The sequence below is a fragment of the Mustela nigripes genome, chromosome 11, assembly GCF_022355385.1.
Source record: "Mustela nigripes isolate SB6536 chromosome 11, MUSNIG.SB6536, whole genome shotgun sequence".
NCBI classification, from domain to species: domain Eukaryota; kingdom Metazoa; phylum Chordata; class Mammalia; order Carnivora; family Mustelidae; genus Mustela; species Mustela nigripes.
The window spans coordinates 35,413,789-35,435,634 of NC_081567.1; the positions used below are offsets into that span (position 1 = coordinate 35,413,789).

The 21,846-nt window shown below is 51.1% G+C and overlaps 1 protein-coding gene across 1 annotated transcript; it reads left to right on the forward strand.

The window, feature by feature from the left end:
• Window positions 1-471: 471 nt before the first annotated feature.
• On the forward strand, window positions 472-15,560 carry SEPTIN12 (septin 12). Its single transcript, XM_059415417.1, has 10 exons — window positions 472-627; window positions 5,706-5,890; window positions 8,516-8,641; window positions 8,723-8,804; window positions 10,367-10,504; window positions 10,653-10,770; window positions 10,859-10,954; window positions 14,035-14,131; window positions 15,034-15,085; window positions 15,176-15,560. The coding sequence occupies exons 2-10, from the start codon at window positions 5,728-5,730 to the stop codon at window positions 15,381-15,383; spliced, it is 1,080 nt and encodes a 359-aa protein (XP_059271400.1). The 5' UTR covers window positions 472-627; window positions 5,706-5,727; the 3' UTR covers window positions 15,384-15,560.
• Window positions 15,561-21,846: the final 6,286 nt, after the last annotated feature.

The window sequence follows — 21,846 nt, forward strand, 5'->3', positions numbered from 1 at the left end:
AGGCAGCTCTCACTCTCCCTTCCTTCAGCACACACACATCCCAGGCCCACCAAGGGCCCAAGACTGCTCAGCACTTGAGGTTGGCCCTGCCCCAGGTGGACACATTTCTGGGGCTTGTGGTCTAGCAGGGGACAACGTCTCAGCTAGGCTGAGGACCAAGCAGACCGCTGTACATCCACTACCAGATGTGTCCTTGTGGCAATCCTGAAGGGGCTGTTCCCGTTCTCCCCACATACAGATAGGAAAGGCGCCGCCTTGAGAAGTCTAGCAACCAGCTCGAGTCACACACCTGATGCACTCATTTCATGTTGCTGCTAGAACATATCACCCCTGCACTTAGCGGCTTGAAACAATCCAAATTTATTGTCTCACGGTTCTGGAGGTCAGAGTCTGAAACAACAGCAGGGCTGTGATCCTTCTGAAGGCTCTAGAGGATAATCTGTTCCTTGCTTTTTCTAGCTCCTAGCGGCCATGCCCGTCCCTTCGTCCATCCGGGTCTCTGCTTCCAGCCTCATTTTCTCCAGCCCCGACTCTCCTGGCCTCCCTATGACGAGGACCCCTGTGATGACATCGGCCCACAGGATGACCTCACGATCAGAATGACGTCTGCAAAATCCCTTCTGCTGGGTAAGTTAACATATTTGCTCCAAGGTTCCAAGGATTAGGATGAAAACATCTTGGGGGGGGCATGATCCTTCCGGCCATACCCAGAGTGAGCAGAGAAGCCAGAACTGGGACTCAGGCACTCAGACCCCAGAGCCCTTGACCACCATATTCTAGGGTCTCCTGCCCTGGGTCCCTACAACCCCTCCATCCCATTCCGACGTCTCCAAGCCCTGTTGCAAGAGGCAGGGTCATTCTGAAGCAACCGGAGTGTTATTGCCAAAGGAGACAGCACTGCAGCCACTATGGAAAGCATTCAGGTAGTGCCTCAAAAGGTCACATGCGGTGATAGCAAACGCCCAGCTATTCCATTCCCAGGTGTAGACCCAAGACAACTGCAAACAGGTTCTCAAAGACTTGGGCACAAATGTTTTCACAGCGGCACTCATCTCGAGAGCCAAAAGGTGGGAACAGCCCATGTGATCTGTCCATATTGGGCCCTTCCTCAGCCACACAGAAAAATGAGGTCCTAACACCTGCCACAAAATGGATGCCCCTCAAAGACATGCCGCACGGTGAGAGAGGCCAGACTCAAAGGGCCACACAGAGTGGGGTTCTGTTTCTGGGAGACATCTAGAACGGGCACATCCAGGGACTAGCGTTAGCCAGGGGATGGGGAACTCGGGGGGGGGGGAGTGAGTGTTTAGTGTGTCCTTTAGGGTAATGAACATGTCTGGGAACAGGACAGGGGTGGTGGCATTATGACATTGTGAATGCACTCAATTCTGGTTTGCCACCTATCTGCTCAAAAGAAAGAACGGATAACGTTGGGAGAGGGGGTGCCTGAGTAGCTCAGTCGGTTGAGCATCCGACTTCGTGGTTCTGGTTCAAGGCATGATCTTGGGGTCCTGGGATTGAGCCCCAAGTTGGGCTCCATGCTCAGCAGGGAATCTCCTTGAAGATTCTCTCCCTGTGATCCTCCCGCACCCCACTGTCTCTCTCTAATACTTAAATAAATCTTTATTTTATTTTATTTTATTTTATTTTATTTATTTGATGGAGAGAGAGACAGCGAGAGAGGGAAACAGGCAAGGGGAGTGGGAGAGGGAGTAGCAGGCTTCCCGCAGAGCAGGGAGCCTGATGCAGGGCTCAATCCCAGGACCCCAGGATCATGATCTGAGCCCAAGACAGACGTTTAAGGACTGAGACACCCAGGTATTCTGTAAATAAATCTTTTTTTAAAAGAACAGATAATGGTTAATTTTATGTGAATTTTACCTCAATTTTACTTATTTACTTATTTTTTTAAAAATGATTTTATTTATTTATTTAACAGAGAGAGAGATATCACAAGTAAGCAGAGAGAGAGGGGGAAGCAGGCTCCCCGCCGAGCAGAGAGCCCAAGTCGGGGCTCGATTCCAGGACTCTGAGATCATGACCTGAGCCAAAGGCAGAGGCTTAACCCGCTGAGCCACCCAGATGCCTATACTTCCTTATTTTTAAGTAGGCTCTACACTGACATGGGGTTTGAACTCACATCCTGAGTCCAAGAGTTGCACACTTTATTGACTGAGCCAGCCAAGAGCCCCTTTACCTCAAATTTTTTTTAAAGATTTTATTTATTTATTTAACAGAAAGCGAGACAGCGAGAGAAGGAACAGAAGCAGGGAGAGTGGGAGAGGGAGACACAGGCTTCCCGCTGAGTGGGGAGCCCGATGCGGGGCTCGATCCCAGGACCCCAGGATCATGACCTGAGCCGAAGGCAGATGCTTAACCGACCGAGCCACCATTTACCTCAATTTTTAAAAAGAGGGAAGCACTGGGGCTCTTGGGTGGCTCATTTGATTGATCATCTGACTCTTGATTTCAACTCAGGTCATAATCTCAGGGTTGTGAGATTGAGCCCCAAAGTGAGCTCCATGCCGTGCCTCGGGCTCTGTGCTTAGTATAGAATCTGCTTCAGATTCTCTCCTTCTGCCCCTGCCGCCTGGGGCCTGCAGCTGTGGCCCCTGTCCCCCGACCATTTGGCTGGGCTGGGTGGGCAAGAGGCCTTCTGTCCACTCCTCTCCCCCCTGACCCTTAGACTTCCCATCCAGACCCTTGTTTCTTGTTTTTCATTCCCATTATGAAAGTAAGACCTCCCCATGGTGGGGGTGGGGAGGTAAGACCTTTTCTTTTCTTTTCTTTTTTTTTTAGATGTTATTTATTTATTTGACAGAGGGAGATCACAAGTAGGCAGGAAGGTAGGCAGAGAGAGAGAGAGGAGGAATCAGGCTCCCTGCTGAGCAGACAGCCCAATGTGGGGCTCGATCCCAGGACCCTGAGATCATGACCTGAGCCGAAGGCAGAGGCTTAACCCTCTGAGCCACCCAGGTGCCCCAGACCTTTTCATTAAAGAAAATCTGGGACATTTTAAGCTGTTAAAAAATAGGGGCGCCTGGGTGGCTCAGTGGGTTAAAGCCTCTGCCTTCGGCTCAGGTCATGATCCCAGGGTCCTGGGATCAAGTCCCGCATCGGGCTCTCTGCTCAGTGGGGAGCCTGCTTCCCTCTCTCTCCCTCTGCCTGCCTCTCTGCCTACTTGCGATCTCTGTCTTTCAAATAAATAAATAAAATCTTTAAAAAAAAAAATAAAAATAAAATAAAATAAAAACCCCCATGAAAGCCCCCAGACCCAAGCAGAGCAATGATGGGGGGGGGTCATGTGGCAGGACATATTTCACGTGGGTTAGACCCCCCAGACTTGGATCCTGCTCTCAGTCCTTACTGCCCACCGGTGTGTGATCTTGGGGCACAATCCCTGATCATCTTTGCCTCAGTATCCTTTTCTGTAAAATGGGTATATACGTAGCATCCCCCTTCTCATCTTAAGACCGAACGGAATAATCCACATTAACACTTCTTAGCCCGATGAGACGCAGGCCGTGTGTTACTCACCCAAATTGTGGGTGTGATCCCCCCCAGTCTTCTGTTCTTTGTATACCTTTGGGCTCAGCGGCCAGGCTCATACTGCTCAGATCACTTTACCCTGGGCATTTCGCAATCCGCATAGGCAAGGGCACCTTGCAGGTGACTGCTGCTTTCTGTAAACCTGATCATCTCGTTTGCAGTGAGAGTGGCCACCTACTGAGCCTCGCTTCCCCCCCACAAATTGTTCAGAACCCTACTGCCACTCACATGTGATTTTTTGGCAGGGGGAGGGGTGTTCTCTCCAGAGTGGCTTACTTCCTTAAGGGACATTTCCAGAGGCCAGATCTCCTCCTGCTCAGGGCCAGTCCAGCAGTCCCCATTACTGTTCAGTCGTCCACACATAACATTCTCATTCGCTTTGAGGAGGAAGCCAGGCTCCTGTATCCCTCCAGAGCTGGGGACTGACAGCTTGAGAGATTTCTCTGCTCCAGGGCAGGCTCTGCTCAGTCCTCCCGCCACAGGCCCTGCCCAGCCTCAAGTTGTGAAGGTGAAGTTTGAGCCTCTGCCTTATAGATGTATAGAAGGTGGGGGAGCAGAAGGGCCTGGGTAGAGAGGGACAGAAGGCTAGCTGGGGCTCAGGACAGTGGAGGTGAGTGGACTGGGGCAGACTTGGGTGAGTTCCCGTAGGCAGAGCAGGGTCAGCAGGCCGCCTCCTGCTTTTGTAAATACTTTTATGGCCACACAGCCACACCCTTTGCCTGTCTGTGGCTGCTTTCCCACTCAGACAACAGGGCTGAAGGGTACATGCCACAGAGATGTTATGACACACAGGCTTTCAGAGAAAATGTTTGCCAGCACTACTGAGGACTGCTCGCACGCCAGGAAACAGGTGGGAAAGAGCTGAGCCAGCTCTTGGTATAAGAAACATCTTATCAGGGACACTTTAGGGAGGGGTGAGGACTACGGCAAACTGGAGAGTTCATGGCCCAGCTACAGAGGGCAGCTCATCAGCTGTGGGCTGGACCAGAATCACCGGGGCTTTCATTCTCTAAGACACCCTGGAATTCTAGATGTTCCTGTGAACAAGAGAAGAGGCGTTAGAAGGTGAGAACGTGGACTCAGATCCCACCCACCCTACCGCTTCCTCACTAGGTGACCTTGAACACCTGGTTCAGACCCTCTCTGTAAACTGGAGGGTGTAACAGCGCCGGCTCCACGGTGCCGAGATGATTATTAAACAAGCTACTACCTTAGAGCCCCCAGAGCAACATACGCAGACTACGTGTGGGGCAACCCGTTTCCTAGATCAGTCTTTGGATTTTCAGGGCTAGCACCAGCAGTGGACAGACTGAAGAGGACACACAGATGTTCTGCTTTCCGGCTATGGATCACCGGTTGGCTTCTCCCAGCAGAGGAGTTAAGGGATATGAATTTGGAAATCAGAGGGACCGGCTGAAGCCTGCTTAGCCCAGTTAGGTGACCTTGGGTGAGGGAACTGCCCAGAGGCCCTGGGCTCCTGTATATATAACAGGAAGCAGGGGTCACTGTAAGGATTTAGGGTAGTTTTCAGAAAGGACCTTGGAGGATCTTACCTGTCCCTGACTTCAGCTCCCTGCTGTAGAGGAGCCCCCGCCTCACCCCCCACCCCCTTGAGGGGAAAGGGGTGGAGCTCGGATTCTTCAGTTAACTGTCACCCTGTCCCATCTCCCTCACCACACTCACCAGGGTCTGCCAGGACAGAACAGCCTCCTGAAGCTCCCTCAGTCCCAAGGTCATCAGGTGCCACACAAAAGCTGCTTCTCCCTTTCTCTCTGTCACCACGGGTCCAGACCCTGGGCTTTGCCAGGCTGGTCACATTCTGCAGGAGGTGGTGGGGAGTAGCTGAGCAAGTATCCTGCCTGGACCATGGGTGGGGGCGGGAAGAAGCTGGGGGAGGGGTTTGGTGGGGGAGGAACAGATTCGTGGGCTTGTGCATCTCAGGGAAGGGTTCAGCCTCCCTTGAAAGGCAGCTCTTCCAGGAACCTCACCCCAAGGCCCTTGAGCCATGGAGATGTGGAGGATGGGTAGATTTTGGGGTATCATGTGTAGGGGGTGCCTGGCAACAGAGCTCAGGAGCCAGAGTCCAGAAATGAGAATCCAGGGGTCTCTCTCTGGGGCCCCAGTGACCCCCTTCTTCCCACCCACCTGAATGACAGGCATTGCTGTGTCCTTGGCCCCATGGAACCCATGAGACAGTCCCCCTCCCCCTGCTCATCAAGACCCTCCAGCCCCAGGACCCCACCCTACGAGACGCTTGGCTATGTGGGCATTGATGCCGTGCTGGACCAACTGAAGATCAAGGCCATGAAGATGGGGTTTGAGTTCAACATCATGGTAGTGGGTGAGTGAGCGGGGGGCGGGGGGACTCATAGGACAGACCAATGAGTGCAACCTTATGGGCCCTGGGCACATCATTCACCTGTCTGAGCATCAGTCTCCTTATCCATAAAGGGCCTGATAATGGTCCCTTACCAGGTGTCATAGTTGAAGATCTAGAAACCCTGAGGCATTAAAAGACAAGAATTACCCAGAAAGCCCCAGTCAAACCCAAACCGAGCAATGAAAGGGGAGGCTGTGGCAGGAAGTGGTGAACACCTAGACCCAGATCCTGGTCCCAGCCCTTAACACCTACCAGTGGGTGACCTTGTGCCCCGTCCCCGACCCCTCTCTGCCCCCTTTCCTCATCCGGCTTAGCACAGGGCCTGGCGTTAAGGAGGTCCTCCAGAATTGCCTTTTTACATATGCAAAATTAATTTTGTAGGCCAAAACAAACTAGCTACAACAGAACATAAAAGGTTGGAGCATGTAGCACCCATGAAGAGTACCATTCTAAGGCAGTGCTGTCCAACAGAAATATAACAGGAGCTATGTACCATCATTTTTTAAATTTCCAGTAGCTATCTTTAAAGAAGTGAAGAGAAACAGGAGAAATTAATTATAACCACCTATTTTACGTAACCCAGACTATTCCAAAACGCTATCATGACCTGACATGTAATTCATGTAATAAATGATCCATGAGACATTTTGCATTCTTTTTGGCAAACCCAGGGCTGCAAAATCTGGTTTGTATTTGCCGCAGATCACACAGCTCAATTCTGTTTTGCCGTATTGCTGGTGACAGAAGCCAAGTGTGACCCCCAGATAGGATAGCTCATCCCTAAGGACCACGTCCATTAGCTACACAAAGGTGTGTCCTTGTGAAGCAAGGTGCTCCCTCCTGCAAGGTGTGGTCCGCAGAGTTTGAGAAGCCCCCAGAGCAGGGAGAATGGACTGACTACAACAACAGACAGTCTGGGTGTATCTCACCAAACAGCATCAAGCAAAAGGAGCCAGACAGGAGCGCACATGCTGTGTGATTCCCTAAGACAAGGGGAAGCAGAATCTTGCCCAGCTGTCGAAAGTCAGGGCAGTAAGCAGTTGTCCCTGGGGTCTTGGGGCTTATAGCTACTGAGACGGGGCATGAGTGGGCTTGTGGGGAGTTATGTGCTTCCTCTCTGTGTCCATGAGCTGTTCAATTTGTGAAACGCATTAAACTGCCCATCAGCTTGAATGGATAAACACAATGTGGTCTGTTCCTGTGATGGAACATTATTCAGCCATGGGAAAGAACAAAGCCCCCACAGCTGGTATGACATGGATGAATCCTGAAAATGGGATACTTAGGGGAAGAAGCCAAACACAAAAGGACAAATACTGCATTTGTAGGAAATGTCCAGAAAAGGTAAATTCACAGAGACAGAAAGCAGATTCATGGTTGCCAAGGGTGACCACGGGGGGAGAACAGGAAGGGACTGCCAACGACTGTGGGGTTTCTTCGGGGGCAATGCAAATGATTTGTTTTAGGGTTTTTTGCAAACTTTTTTGCAAGTGTTTGTTTTTGTTAAAACACACACACACAAAATTCGGGGGTGCCTGGGTGGCACGGTTGGTCATGTGTCCAACTCTTGATCTCAGCTCAGGTCTTGATCTCAAGGTCATGAGTTCAAGCCCCACATTGGACTCCATGCTGGTCATGGAGCCTACTTCAACCTACTTCAAATATTTCTTTTTTTTTTTTTTTTTAAGGTTTTATTTATTTATTTGACAGAGATCACAAGTAGGCAGAGAGAGAGAGAGAAGAGGAAGCAGGCTCCCTGCCGAGCAGAGAGCCTGATGCAGGGCTTGATCCCAGGACCCTGAGATCATAACCTGAGCTGAAGGTAGAGGCTTAACCCACTGAGCCACCCAGGCACCCCAGAGCCTACTTCAAATAAAGAAAAAATTTTTAATTCACCCTAGTCAGTTGGAAGGTCTAATTGGCTTTATTACATGGTTCATGAGTCGGGCAGTATCCCATCCAACAAGTAGAGGGGAGCTCCACGGGGCTGTGCTGTAAGGCTTTGGGGCTGTTGTTGTTGTGTCGTCGTCGTTTTGGAAGGTTTTTATAAGAAATGCAGAGGGAGGCGGTGCAAGGAAAATCAGTAAAAGGAAAGGATTGTTCCAGGCAAGGCTGCTTTCCCTTAGGGGACAAGCCGGGGTCCCAGGTGGTTTACCTCCCTTTTCTTTGGGGGATGGAGAGCCCCATGTGACCAAACCTCATTGATTCTGGCCCAAAAATTCCTGACCCACGAGTTAAGACCACATTTCTGAGGGGGGCGACTGGGTGGCTCAGTCAGTTAAGCCCCACGACGTGGGTTATTTTTCACAGGAGCCAGACAGAGGGGATGGGTGCACAACACTGGGAATGTACTAAATACCACTGAATTATTCACTTTAAGTGACTAATGGTTCTTTTTTTTTTTAATCGTATGAATTTTGCCTCAATAAGAAGGGGGGGTTACCATTGAGGGGGACCCTGACGATATTACCCACTTCTCTGTATGTTATGCTTACAAAACAGTTCACTTTCTAAAACTATTTAAGAGCCTGAGAAGCACTGCCTAAAACTAGTGCCCCACCATTGCTGTCCCCCGGTTACCCCCAGGGCAGAGCGGGCTGGGCAAGTCCACAATGGTGAACACCCTCTTCAAGTCCAAGATATGGAAGTCTACCGCGCTGGACCTGGAGAGGCCTATACCCCAGACGCTGAAGCTGCAGTCGGTGACACACAGTGAGTGGCCTCCCACCCCCCTCCCCACCCCACTCCACTCCACCCCCGCCAGTCTCACTCCATTCTGCTCTCCCCACACAGTCATCGAGGAGAAGGGCGTGAAGCTCAAGCTGACCGTGACCGATACGCCCGGCTTCGGGGACCAGATCAACAATGACAAGTGGTGAGTCCTTGGGAGTGGGGGCCGAGCCCTGGTGGTCTCTGCCCCTGCCCCTCTGGCCTCTGGGAAACAGCCCAGCCCTGAAGCAACCTAACCCAGCTGTGGCATCGTTGAGTCTCAGTTTGTTTGTCTGTATAATGGGTGTGTGCAACCATCCCTCCAAGACTGAAGGGAGTTAAGTACGGAATGTCAGAGCTTGCTGGCTAGCATACAAAATAGTTGCTCAATCGAGGTTATGGTATAGTAGGGGTTAGAAGCCCACACCGCCAGGACCGCCAGGTTAGACCACTTTCCAGCCATGTAACCTGGAACTGCTCATGGAAGCTCTCCATGCCTCAGTTTCCTTCTTTGTCACTTGGGGATGTTGACACTCACCTTGCAGAGTGCTTCTAAGCTCTTGATGAGACCCCAACCCCGTGACAGTGGTTGGTCACACACACACACACACACACACACACACACACACAATCAGTACTGGCTGCATAATCTGGGGGACCCAGAGAGATGAAAATGTGGGGCTCCTTGTTCAAAAAAGTATGAAGAATCATGAAACCACCACTACAGAACATTCAGCCAAGTGCAGGACCTCTGAAGCAGAGACGGTGGGACTGCTCCTTCGGTGCTCCCAAGAAGCCAGGCCTGCACAGGGTGCCTTGGAGAGCACGTCCTGTGTGCCAGCTCTGTTCTAGACTCAGGCACACAGCAATGAACAAAACAGATTAAATTTCAACCTGAAATTTACATTGTCGTGGCGCAGTGGAGCAGTGAGCACAGTAAATCAGTTATACATGGGGAGAGCCTCAGCTCTGTCATCCAGGCAGGACGTCTCTGGAAGTGGAAAGAGTCAGGAGCAGTCAGAGAATTGCAGTTTTAAGCAGAATGATCAAGCAAGGCCTCCCAGATAAGGAAACACTTGGGTAGACTGCCAGGAGATGCGAGAACGAGCCGCGTGCTAACGCGGGGGAGAGTGTTCAAGGCATAGTGGCACATGCACAGGCCCTGTGGTGGGTTTGTTGGCAGAAGGCTGGTGTGGTGAGCGGCAGGGAGAGGAGGAGGAGAGGGCTAGGCAGGAAACTGCGGTGGGATGGCGTCGGGCCTGCTAGTGCAGTGTAAGGGGTTTGGCTTTCCTTGAGCCACTGCAGGGTGGACAGAGAAGGGATATGCTCCCACTCCTGTTCGTAAAAGGATCTTTTGGGGTGCTGTGTTGACAATAGCTCAACCAGGGCAGAAGGGACAAAGGGAGAGGACACCAGAGATCCTTGTGGCAATGAACTGGGCTGTGACAGTTTAGCTCTTTCAGTGCCACACCCCTGCAAAGTGTAAGTGCTCATATTGTCCCCATTTCAGGAGCAGGGAAGCTGAGGCCCCAGCTTGAGCACGGCAGGGGGCCTCTCTGATGATTCCGGGGAGTAGGAGGAGGGTGCCTGGGTAACCAAGGGCCTTGGGTTGTACAGGACTGAAAGTCCTGCGTCCTGGGCTGACCAGGGCCATTGGGCTTCCTAGCAGGGGAATGGGGTGGGGCTCCCAGGGGTGGGGCTCTGAGATTAGTCCGTCTGCGGCCCCAGCTGGGACCCCATCCTCGGCTACATCAACCAACAGTATGAGCAGTATCTGCAGGAGGAGATCCTCATCACCCGCCAACGTCACATCCCCGACACCCGGGTGCACTGCTGCGTGTACTTCGTGCCGCCCACGGGGCACTGGTGAGGTTGTTGGGCCTGCTGGGGGAGGGCCCCTACCCAGGAAGGAGAGGAGGAGGAGGAGGAGGTGGAAGAAGGAGAGTCCCCAGTGTGGGCTGGGGGCTGCCACCCCCACTCATACTCACTGCTGCCATCACCCCCACCGGAGCAGCCTGCGGCCCCTGGACATTGAATTCTTACAGCGGCTGTCCCAGACTGTGAACGTGGTGCCCGTGATTGCCCGGGCTGACAGCCTGACCATTGAGGAGCGAGAGAGCTTCAGGCGCAGGGTGATCTGGGCGTCCAGGGTGATGGGGTCGGTGGGGGCAAGGAGGAGGCAGAGTACACAGGATGAGATGAGGTCACCTGCATCCCTAGATCCAGCACAACCTGAGGACCCACTGCATCGAGGTGTACCCACAGAAATGCTTTGATGAGGACATCAACGACAGGATCCTCAACAGCAAGATCCGGGTAGGAGGCCCTGACGGGGTGGGCAGGCTGGTGTGACCGAGGCTGGGTGATTTTCTTTCCACTCATCCTTCCCATGTGCAGAGTCATCTCTCTCTACAGCTCGGGGGGGGGGGGTGGGAGGCACATACTCCTAGCAGGTCTGAACCTCCACATATCCACAGACTCAAAAAGTGACCAAGAAATGGGTCATAGCAACCACCCACAGAACGGGAAAAAATGCTTGCAAATGATGTATGTGATAGGGACTTGTAAAGACCTCTTACAAATCAACAGTATAAGATAAATACCCACTTTAGAAATGGGCAAAAGTTTTTTGGTTTTTGGTTTTTTATGTAGGCTCCACACCCAGTGTGGAGCCCAAGGCAGGGCTTGAACTCACAACCCTGAGATCAAGACCTTAGCTGAGATCAAGAGTTGGTTGCTTCACCGACTGAGCCACCTGGGCACCCCTAGGCAAAGGTTTTGAACGGACATTCCCCCGAAGAATTTGAACAGATGGCCGAGAGGCACACGAAGAGATGTCGGTTCTGTAACACCTGTCATAAGTGAAACTCAAATCAAAACCACAAGATACCACTTCACACCCACTAAGACGTCCGTGATCAAAAATGACAGGCAGGGGCGCCTGGATGGCTCAGTGGGTTAAGCCGCTGCCTTCGGCTCAGGTCATGATCTCACGGTCCTGGGATTGAGTCCCGCATCGGGCTCTCTGCTCAGCAGGGAGCCTGCTTCCTCCTCTCTCTCTGCCTGCCTCTCTGCCTATTTGTGATCTCTCTCTGTCAAATAAATAAATAAAATCTTTATAAAAAAAAAAAAATGACAGGCAATCCTGAGTGCTGGTGAGGATGTGGACAAGTTGAACTTGCACACGCCCCGGGCGGGAAGGCCAAACAGAACATAATGTGGCAGTCCCTCCAAAGGTTAAGCTCTAAGTTAGCAGAGTTCCCAGCGGCAGCCCCACTCCGGAGAGAAAATGAAAACCTATGTTCACATAAAAATGTGTACACGGATGTTCCTGGCGGAAATACTTGCTGTAGGCCAAGAGTGGACAAAATGCACGTGTCTTACTGACTTATGAACGGAGAAACACACGTGGTGCGTTCACACAATGGAATATTCTTCAGTCTTAAAAAAAAAGAAAACCTCCCACGTGTATAGACCTGGAAAGCATGAAACTAACTGAAAGGAGCAAGACAACAAAAGGATAAACATGACAGGACTCCGTCCGAAATGTCCCAAACAGAGAAATCCCACGAAGACAGAAAGTAGGTTAGTGGTTGTTGCCAGGGGCTGGGGGTTGGGAGGGGAATGGGGAGTGACTGCTAATGGGAGTGGGGTTTCTGCTCAGCACGGTGGAAAATGCTCTGGAATTAGATGGTAGGGATGGGGGCACAGTCTTGTGAACTGTACCTGTAAAGCCGCTGAAACTTTAAGAGGGTGAATTTTATGATACAGGAATTCTATCTCAGTAAAGATGTTCCAAAAAAGGAGCGGGGGAGGGGGAAAGTAGCTAATATCTTCTTTTTCCCCAAATCAAGTGAATTAGGACTCCAAACCCCCACCTTGCTGTCCTTGCAGTACATCTAATGTCTGTCTGTCTGGATCGTACAAAGGACCCTGGTAAGGCCTGGGATTCATCATCCATCATCCATCACCCTAGACTTGACTCCCTCCCCAGGGGACCCTTTCTGGCCTGCAGGGCAGCGGCCCTACATAGCCTCAAGGCCAGTTGCCTTTGTACAGTAAACAACCCGCACATCTGCACATGGAGGCCCTCCTTCCCAGCTGATACCGAGTGTCTCCATACATTCCAATGAACAGGAGTTCCTCTGAAACACTAAGAGAGCCTCGACCTCTACCACAATCTGGTTTCTGCCCCAAGGCCTGTGAAGGCAGCAGCCTGGCCACAGCTGGAATGGAACCGGAAGTACAAGGAGAACAAACCTGACATCTCAGTAAATCATCCAGACACCAAACATTCATTGAGGGTTTGCCACAGGCTGGCGCCAAATAAGTGTGCAACAGATAGCTCGCTGCTGTTAGTGTCCGTGTTGTTCCTCATTTCAAATTAACTCTCAGAGAAATAAAAAAACAAAGCCCTGGACAGCACTTTGCAGTTTATGGATTCGAGTCTTCTCCACTTCCGACCACAAGCAAGTGAACAACTAGAATTTTCAGCAGGGCTCGGGAAACGTCTTTTTTTTTTTTTTAAAGATTTTATTTATTTATTTGACAGACAGAGATCACAAGTAGGCAGAGAGGCAGGCAGAGCAAGAGGGAGAAGCAGGCTCCCTGCTGAGCAGACAGCCCAATGTGGGGCTCCATCCCAGGACCCTGAGATCATGACCTGAGTCGAAGGCAGAGGCTTAACCCACTGAGCCACCCAGGCACCCCCAAATGTCTTTTTGTGTGTGTGTGAGGGGCCGAGATGATGATAAAGGTATTAGACTCTGCGGGCCACGCCGTCTCTGCACAGCCCCCACTGTCTGCTGTGGCAGCAGGAAAGCAGCCTGGACCAGAGCAGATGACTAGATGGGCCGCGTGCCGACAGACTTTCCACGTGGAAAAACAGGCATGGCTGAATCTGGGTCGCTCACTGTAGGTTGCCAAGCCCTGGGTTACAAACCTGTGTCTTTTAACCTCACGATAACTGATGGAGGTGGTCACAGCTCCTGTTTCCCAGGTAAGAGATGGGCCATCTGCAAGATTATGTTATTACTGTGGCCTTGGGTAAACTTCCCAAACATTCACAAAGCCTGTGTATGTGCCGTCCTGACTCCCCCTTGACAAGATGAGGAAACCGAGCCATTGATGAGATTTTGTACCTGGTGACTTTTTTTTTTTTAAGATCTTATTTTTAAGTTATTTGTTCACCCAATGTGGGCCTTGAACTCCCAACCCCAACATCAAGAGTCCCAGGCTCCACCGAGCCAGCCAGATGCCCCGTGTCTTTTGCCTTTAGATCTCTGTGCTCCTTCTACCACTTTTTTTCTCTCTACAGAGGACAATGTGCCTTTCCCACAGTGACTTCTCTCCCCACCTCCCAGGCAAGGCCAACCCTTCTGTTTCGTCTCCTGCAGGACCGGATCCCCTTTGCTGTGGTCGGGGCTGACCGAGAGCACCTGGTGAATGGGAGGTGTGTCCTGGGCCGGAAGACCAAGTGGGGCATCATTGAAGGTCAGTGCAGGGACCTTGCAGAGAATGCAGGTGAGGGGGAGGGTGAAAAGCCAGGCACATCCTACTGCCTTTGGCACCTTCAGCATCTATCGAAGGGCCCAGAGTGGGCAAGCCCACAGTCAGGAAACAGACCTGGGACCAAGTCTGTCTTTACAGCTGGGAAGCCTAGGGCAAGTTCCCCAACTCTCTGAGCCTCAGTTTCCTCACAGTAATGTGGGCATGATGACAACATCAACGTCATAGTCAGTTGCTTTGGTGCAGTAGATGAACTGCACATCTGCACATGGAAGGTGGTGGGACAGGCCAGGCCACTGCTTTGCACAATGGCCAGCACCCGGAAGATACCCTAGGCACTCACCAGAATTTACTGTGGGCCTACTGCGTGCCAGGCAGACTATCTATGATTCCTGAGGGGATACAATGAAAGGAGGAGTGGCAGGGTTCTTGTCCTCATAGAGCTGATGAGACAATGAGACAAAGTGGGGTGGGAGAGAGGGCTGCCTGAGGGAGCAGAGGGAGGCCTCCCTGGGGTGGAGACTGGGAAGTGAAGGGGGAGGAGCCAGGGCCTGAGCCTGCAATTTACCAATATAATTACTAAAAGGATGTAATATACATGGTATATATGGTATATAATGTAAAGTAGTAATGTAGTAATTATTAAGGATACAATAATGGTTAGTGGATTCATTGATTCACCTCTTTTAGGAACCGCCAGTACCAGGCACTGGGGAACAAAGCAATGAATGAACGAGTGAATGGGAGGTGGGATAAGACAGTGAGAAATGTGGGGGGAGGGATGCGGTGGATAATGGGGGTACACAGCATACAGCAGGCGCTTACTCGGTATGCACTGAGGGCAGAGCGGGCAGGGCAGGGCCAGCGCACCGCGTCCTGTCTTGCAGTGGAGAACCTGGCGCACTGTGAGTTTCCCCTCCTGAGAGACCTGCTCATCCGGTGAGGATGGGGGAGCCCGGCAGGGGGGCTACGGGGACCCCAGGGGGAAGCTGCAGCAGGGCCTGGGCTTAACCGCTGCCCATTTCCCAGCTCCCACCTCCAAGACCTAAAGGACATCACCCACAATGTCCACTATGAGAACTACCGTGTCTGCAGACTGAATGAGAGCCACCAGCTGCCTCGCGGGCCTGGTTGGGTGAACCTGGCCCCGACCCTTGGAGGGCCCCCGGCCACCCCCCGGCCATCAAAGGTGTGCCAGCAGGCCCAGGATGACTCTGAAGATGACGAGGAGTGCTGAGCACCAGGGCGCCCGGGCCTCGGGGCTCCCAGTGTCCTCGGCAGCCCCCAACACAAGTCTATGTATTAGAGCATGTATTAAAGGTGGACATTGCTTTTTATGAAAAGCTGTGCTTGGAAAACAAAAGGCATCCTTTTAGATGATTCCTTTGAGCTATCATCAAATAAAAGCATAGTTCTTTTTTTTTTTTTTTAAATAACGGTGTCAGACCCCAGGGCCTTGGGGGAGTCCTGAAGACCTGGGAGCATGTACCTTGGACCACAAACCCCTTCGCCCCAGAACCAGAGCCAAGTTCCAAATCAGGCTCTGCCGCGGTCTGCCAACCCTCCTTCCCCACACAGGGCCAGGCCCTGCATCGTAAATGCTTAAAAAGTCCCCGTCTTCAGCTATCTTCCCCAAACTCCCCTTCCTGTCTTCCTCTTTGCCCTGCCCAGGCAGACCAGCATGAGGAGAAGACTGTTGTCTCAGCTCAAGCAGGGGGAGAAAAATCCATTCTTCCTCTGCCTTTTTGCTCCTTTAGAGCCCTCAACAGGTTGGGTAATGCCCACCCATAGCGGGGAGGGGCAGTCCTTACTCAGTCTACCGAATCACAAGCCAATCTCTTCTGGAGACACCCTCACAAGTGCACCCAGAAATAAGATCTTGCCAGCTGTCTGGCCATCCTTTGGTCCAGGTAAGTTGACACTGAAACCTAACCATCCCACGAACTGGAAATTGCCTCTTCCACGATGCCCTCCATGACTTCCCCAGGCTGATTACTGTCTGCCTGCTCTGCATGTATCACATGGTTTGTTTTCAGGTAAGTCTCCCTCTCAGGCTGGGAGGTCTGTAAGGACAGTTATATCAGCTTCATCCTGGACATGACAGCTGGTCGGGACCGGCTGTTAAGTGAACAAACCCTAGATTGCCTGCCTCATAGCTGTTCACCCCACCAATTCACAAATCTGCCAACCAGGCTTATGGAACTCCCCGGGGCCTGTGGGGACCCACACTATCCACACCAGCATCCCAGAGGCAGTGTGTTGCCACAAAGGGATTTAGCACATTCCTGAGGTCAACATAGCCCCAGGCAATACGGTGGGGGATATCTACCAGCACAGGGCCTCGGGCTCCGCAATTGTATTTAGAGATTGTATTAGACCTTGTGTTTCTCAGGGCTCAGTTGGTTAAGCATCTGCCTCTTAATTTCACATCAAATCGTGATCTCTGGTCCTGGGATTAAGCCCAGATTGGGCTCCAGGCTCAGTGGGGAGTCTGCTTGAGGATTTTCTCCTTCTCCTTCTGTCCCTCCCCCACCTTGCAAATAAAAGAGAGGAAGGAAGGAAGGAAAGAGAAAGAAAACAAAAAAGAAGTAAAGACTACCACTGTACAATCTTGCCTAGTTTTTTAAAGATTTTATTTATTTGAGAGAGAACACCAGAGGGGGAGAGGAGCAGAGAGAAAAGGAGGAGCAGACTCCCCACTGAGCAGGGAGCCCGATGTAGGACTCAATCCCAGGACCCCAGGATCATGACCTAAGCCAAAGGCAGACTTTTAACTGACTGAGCCACCCAGGTGCCACTGAGTGATCTTGGTCTTATGGGGAATCTAAAAGAGCTGGATTCATAGAAATGGAGTAGAGCAGTGGTCACCCGGGGCTGGGATGAGCAGATGTACTAGGTCAGAGGCTACAAACTTGCAGTCATAAGACAGAAAAACTTCTCAAGATCTAATATACAGTGTAGTGATTATAGTTAACATATATTGTATACTTGAAAGTGACCCAGAGAACAGATCTTAAATGTTCTCACCACACTCAAAAGAAGATATAACTATGTGAGGTGACAAGATGTGCTAACCTTACTGTGGTGATCCTTTCACAATATGTGTATCAAATCATTACAGTGTATACCTTAAACTTAACACAATGTTACTTGTCAACTATATCTCAAGCCTAAAGAAAAAAATTGAGGCAGAGCTACAACCATCCGTGTGTTAATTCTTCCCATAGAACTTTAGGGTCCACTATGTGCTACTACAGAGACTCAGGGTTCAGCAGGGAACAAAACCAAGTCACTACCCTCAGGAGCTTGCACCTAGGTGGGACAAGATCCTAATAAAATAAGTAAACTGTGGGCATAATGGATAGCGATGGGTGCACCAGTAGCAAGTAAGGCATGTAAGAGGTATCGGACAGTCTAGAGTTTATAATTGGAGGAAGGGGTCAGGAAGACCTCACTGGGAAGGAACCTTGAGTAATGATGTGAAGGAGTAAAGCAATATGCCACAGAGATAACTAGGGTCCTGGTATTCCACACAGAGGGAAAAGAAGCCCGTCTAGTGCAAAGGCCTTGGGGCAGGAATAAGCTAGATGTGTTCAGGGAATACTTGTGTGATGATTTTGTCACTTTATGCCTCTTGTTACAAAATCGCAACTTCAGCTGCCTGTCCTTCCAAAGGCCAATATTCAAAAGATGAATATTGTTTGGAAAGGAATATGAGTTTTATTCAAGAAGCCAGCCACCTGCGAAGAAGTGGGACTCCTGTCCAAAAGCCAGCTCCCTGGTTTCTGCCTAGCCAGGAGAGTTTTAAGGGGGGGGGGGATCTTTAATCAGTGAGGGGGTGCGGTGGTCTATAACAGGTCCTGATTCCAAGTGGACTTTGTGGTGCCTCTTTACAGCTCTCAGCGCTGGAGGGTTGTGCAAGAGGTCTAACTGCTCTTCTGTGACATGGGAGGCCTTTCTATTCTTCTAGAAAGGAATGTAAGATTTAAAGATACCCAAGGAAGGTTGGTAAATCAATATGGAATTAAGAAGACCTATGAAATGTCACTGTGCTAGGGCACCTGGGTGGTTCCTTCTGCCTTCGACTCAGGTCATGATCCCAGGGTCCTGGGATTAAGCCCCATCTCAGGCTCTCTGCTCCGTGGGGAGCCTGCTTCTCCCTCTGCCTGCTTGTATTCTCTCTTTCTGTGTCACACAAATAAATAAAATCTTTTTAAAAAATCACCATCCTAGTTATGAAGATCAAGGTAGATCTATCTCCAAGATACTCTCTTGGTAGAATTTGAGTTTCTCGAAAACAAGCGCCTGCTAACTAACCACTGTGATAACGCCTGCGGCTAGCAAATGGAAGGTCTCAATATGCTTTGGAAAATACGCATGAATGGTTTTGAACTTGATACAACCGTGAACGGCTAGTGTCCCCATTCACAGATGTGGAAACTGAGGCTCATAGCCCACGAGGGGCTGGCCAGTCTTCAGTAACCTGGACGTGGCTGCCCTGAGAATGAAACCACCCTCCAATGCCCTTGCAGAGCCGTCTCCCGTGCTGAACCCCAAGGCAGAGCGGCATCCCACATCACCCCAGGAGCGCCCAAGTATCGGAATTTCCAAGCGCGGCGCGGGGCACTCTGGGAAGTGTAGTCCGGTCCGGTCTCCGTCTCCGGCGACTTCCGCTTCCGGCGGTCAGGGACTTCGCGCGAGGCTTGGGGAAAGACCCGAGAGAAGTGCTGCAGCCCGGGTAGGTATGGATGGTGTCTTCTTAGCTGCTGTCCTACTGTGTGTGGCCCGTCGTCGCAGCCACCAGGCAGAAGCGGAAATGGATCTCAGGACCCTCCCTGGCCTTTCTGGGCGCGCCCCAGATGGGGAAACGGGGCAGAGCGTGTTCAGCCAAAGAGGACGAGAGTCCAGGGTAGCTACCGAGTCAGGCGTTAGGATGCCTGGGTTATTATTCCGGGCCAGAGTGCTGTAGCCTGATGCTTCGGGCTGGGTTTCTGGAAGCAGAGACGTGGCTTCCAGTCCCGTTTCTGGCGCTTCCTGGCTGTGTGACCTCTTCGGAGCTTCAGGGGGTTTTACTTGTAGAGATCACACTACCCCTATTATTACCAAAATAAGAACAGAGGGAGAGCAAATGTGTCTAGCCAGGTGCTCCGGAATTGGAGACCAATATTATTATTTCAGAAAGAAGCAGGCAGGGCGCCTGGATGGCTCAGTGGGTTAAAGCCTCTGCCTTCAGGTCAGGTCATGATCCCAGGGTCCTGGGATCGAGCGCCGCATCGGGCTCTCTGCTCAGTGGCGAGCCTGCCTCCCCCCCCCCTCTCACTCTGCCTGCCTCTCTGCCTACTTGTGATCTCTCTCTGTCAAATAAATAAATAAAACCTTAAGGAAAGAAAGAAAAAAAAAAGGCAGCAGCAGCAGCAGGCAGGGTGCCTGGGTGGGTCAGTGGGTTAAGCATCAGCTTCTGCCCAGGTCATGATCCCAGATTCCCTAGGCAACAGCTCTCCATCGTGCTCCTGCTCAGCGTGGCGTCTGCTTGTTCCTCTGCTCCCCACCCTGTTCCTGCTCTCTCACTCTCTCTCTCTCAGATACAATCTGAAGAAGAAGAAAAAAGAGGAGGGGGATGGGGAAGGAAGGAAGGAGACAGTACAAGATTGGGGCTATGCATTGACCTGGAAGGGCTCCATCTCCTAGGTAGACCGTGGGCGGACAGCACTTGGCACCTCTTGCTGTCTTATCTTGAACAACTTTTGCTTTTAGAACTGAGAACCCCAAAGGGCACTTCCTGCTTCTGAAGAGCGCCTTTCTGTCTGTGAGAGCGTTTTTTTTACCCTGGAGGTGGTGGACAAGATTCCTTAACCAAAACTCTACTTAGGCTCCTCACAACTCTTCTCAGCAGGGCCTTGACTTTGGGACTTCTGTGTTCATTTCTGCATTATCCAGTTTTAGCAAAAATCCAGTTGAGTCAGTTCAGCCAGGACCCCCACCCTTGATATCTGATTGGGTTCCTCACCCTCCAGCATCCCCCAGGTGATGTCTGATCATGTTGGCCTGCCTTCAGCAAGAATTCTAGTAGGTTGGTTTAGCCACAGTCTCCCTGATGTTTCCTCTTATTTTCATCCTCCCCGACCTTGGCTATAAAATGCTGCCTCCCTCACTACACACCCTTCGCAGTGATTCCTGCACCTTTCTCTGGTCCTGGATAAAGCCTTCCGTACCATTGTTTGCCAAGTGGCATGAATAACTTCCCTGAACAGTGGTTGAGAAAGAAGTGTATTTCTCTCACTCTGTGTGTGTGTGTGTGTTGCCATCTCTCTCTCTCTCACAGGCTGGCTCTCTGCATGGTTGCCTTCAGCCCTGAGTATGGCTGAAAAGATTTTTGAGGGAAGCTGGGCATTTTACCTCTCTTTCTCTTCCCTTCGCTTTGGCCTCCTGCCCTTTTGGAGAAAACCATTGAAGAAAGTATTGAAGCTAAGGACATTCTGGCTTCTGTTAGTGAGGGGGATGAACCACCAGGTGAACTACTGGCCTTTTTTTTTTCTCCCCAAGATTGATTGATTTTTAGAGAGCAAGAGCAGGGGAGGGATAGAGGGACAGAATCTAAAGTGGACCCTGCTGAGCACAGAGCCTGATGTGGGGCTTGATCCAAAATCCAGAGCCACCCAGGAGCCCATGAACTAATGGTCTTTCTGTATAAATATTCTCCACTTAAACAACAGCGTCCCTCTCTCCACTCCTGCTTCATGTCTCCTTTTTTTTTTTTTTTAAGGCTTTTTTTATTTATTTGAGAGAGAGAGACTGAGTAAGAGAGAGCATGAGAGTGGGGAAGCAGACTCCCCATGGAGTCTGGGAGTCCGATTCAGGACTCGATTCCAGGACTCCGGGATCATGAGCTGAGCTCAAGGCAGTTGCCCAACCATCTGAGCCACCCCGGCGCCCTACATGTTTCTTTATAACACTGTCACTGCCTGTGTCATTCCCTTTGTTTGTGTGTGCCAGAAACAGCCCAGAAACCTGTTGATGTGTTTTGTTTATCTCACACAGGTCTTAAAACCAGTTTGAGTCTACATTCAAAATTAGGAGATTTCCCCTGAACATCTAGATATCAGACTTCAGTTAGACGGACTGGCAGCACGGGGGCTCTGTCCCCGGCTACTTCCCACATCCCTGACACTGGCTTCCAGCAGGAGCTGCCATTGTCCTGGCACTGCTGTGTCTTCTCTTGTAGTGGGGATAGACTCACATTCATGTCACTCTCCTACCTGGCAGTGCCAAAGACCAAGATGGCAAGTGTCTTTGTGCATAGCATGAATATCCCAGAATGTTGTGTGTGCCAGCTGTTTGTGTTGAACGGCCTGTCTTGCTTCCTTTCCTGCCCCTGGTCTGGAGTGGGTGGTGGTCTGAAGACCGAGGAGAATCATCAGTCATTCCAAGGACTGGCAGTTTGGGGGGGTCTAGTTGTATTATCTGGACTGAATTATGTCGTATGTTGAAGCCCTAACCCTCAATGTAACTATATTTGGAGAGAGGATTTGTAAGCGGTCATTAGGTAAAATGAGATGATAACAGGTGGGGCCCTAACCTGATAGGACTGTGACCTTAGTAAGGGGGATCATTCTCTGTCGGGGGAGGATACAGTGAGAAGGTAACAGTCCGCACGCTGGAAGAGAGCTCTCATGAGGGACTGAATCCACCGACACCGTGAT

What these genes read in the sequence shown, in the direction of transcription:
- SEPTIN12 (XM_059415417.1), top strand. Translation starts at nt 5,728, where the DNA reads ATGGAACCCATGAGACAGTCCCCCTCCCCCTGCTCATCAAGACCCTCC. An exon ending in GAGAGAGCTTCAGGCGCAGG is followed by an intron (nt 10,771 to 10,858) that starts GTGATCTGGGCG and finishes CTGCATCCCTAG; the next exon opens with ATCCAGCACAACCTGAGGAC. An exon ending in CTGAGAGACCTGCTCATCCG is followed by an intron (nt 15,086 to 15,175) that starts GTGAGGATGGGG and finishes CCCATTTCCCAG; the next exon opens with CTCCCACCTCCAAGACCTAA.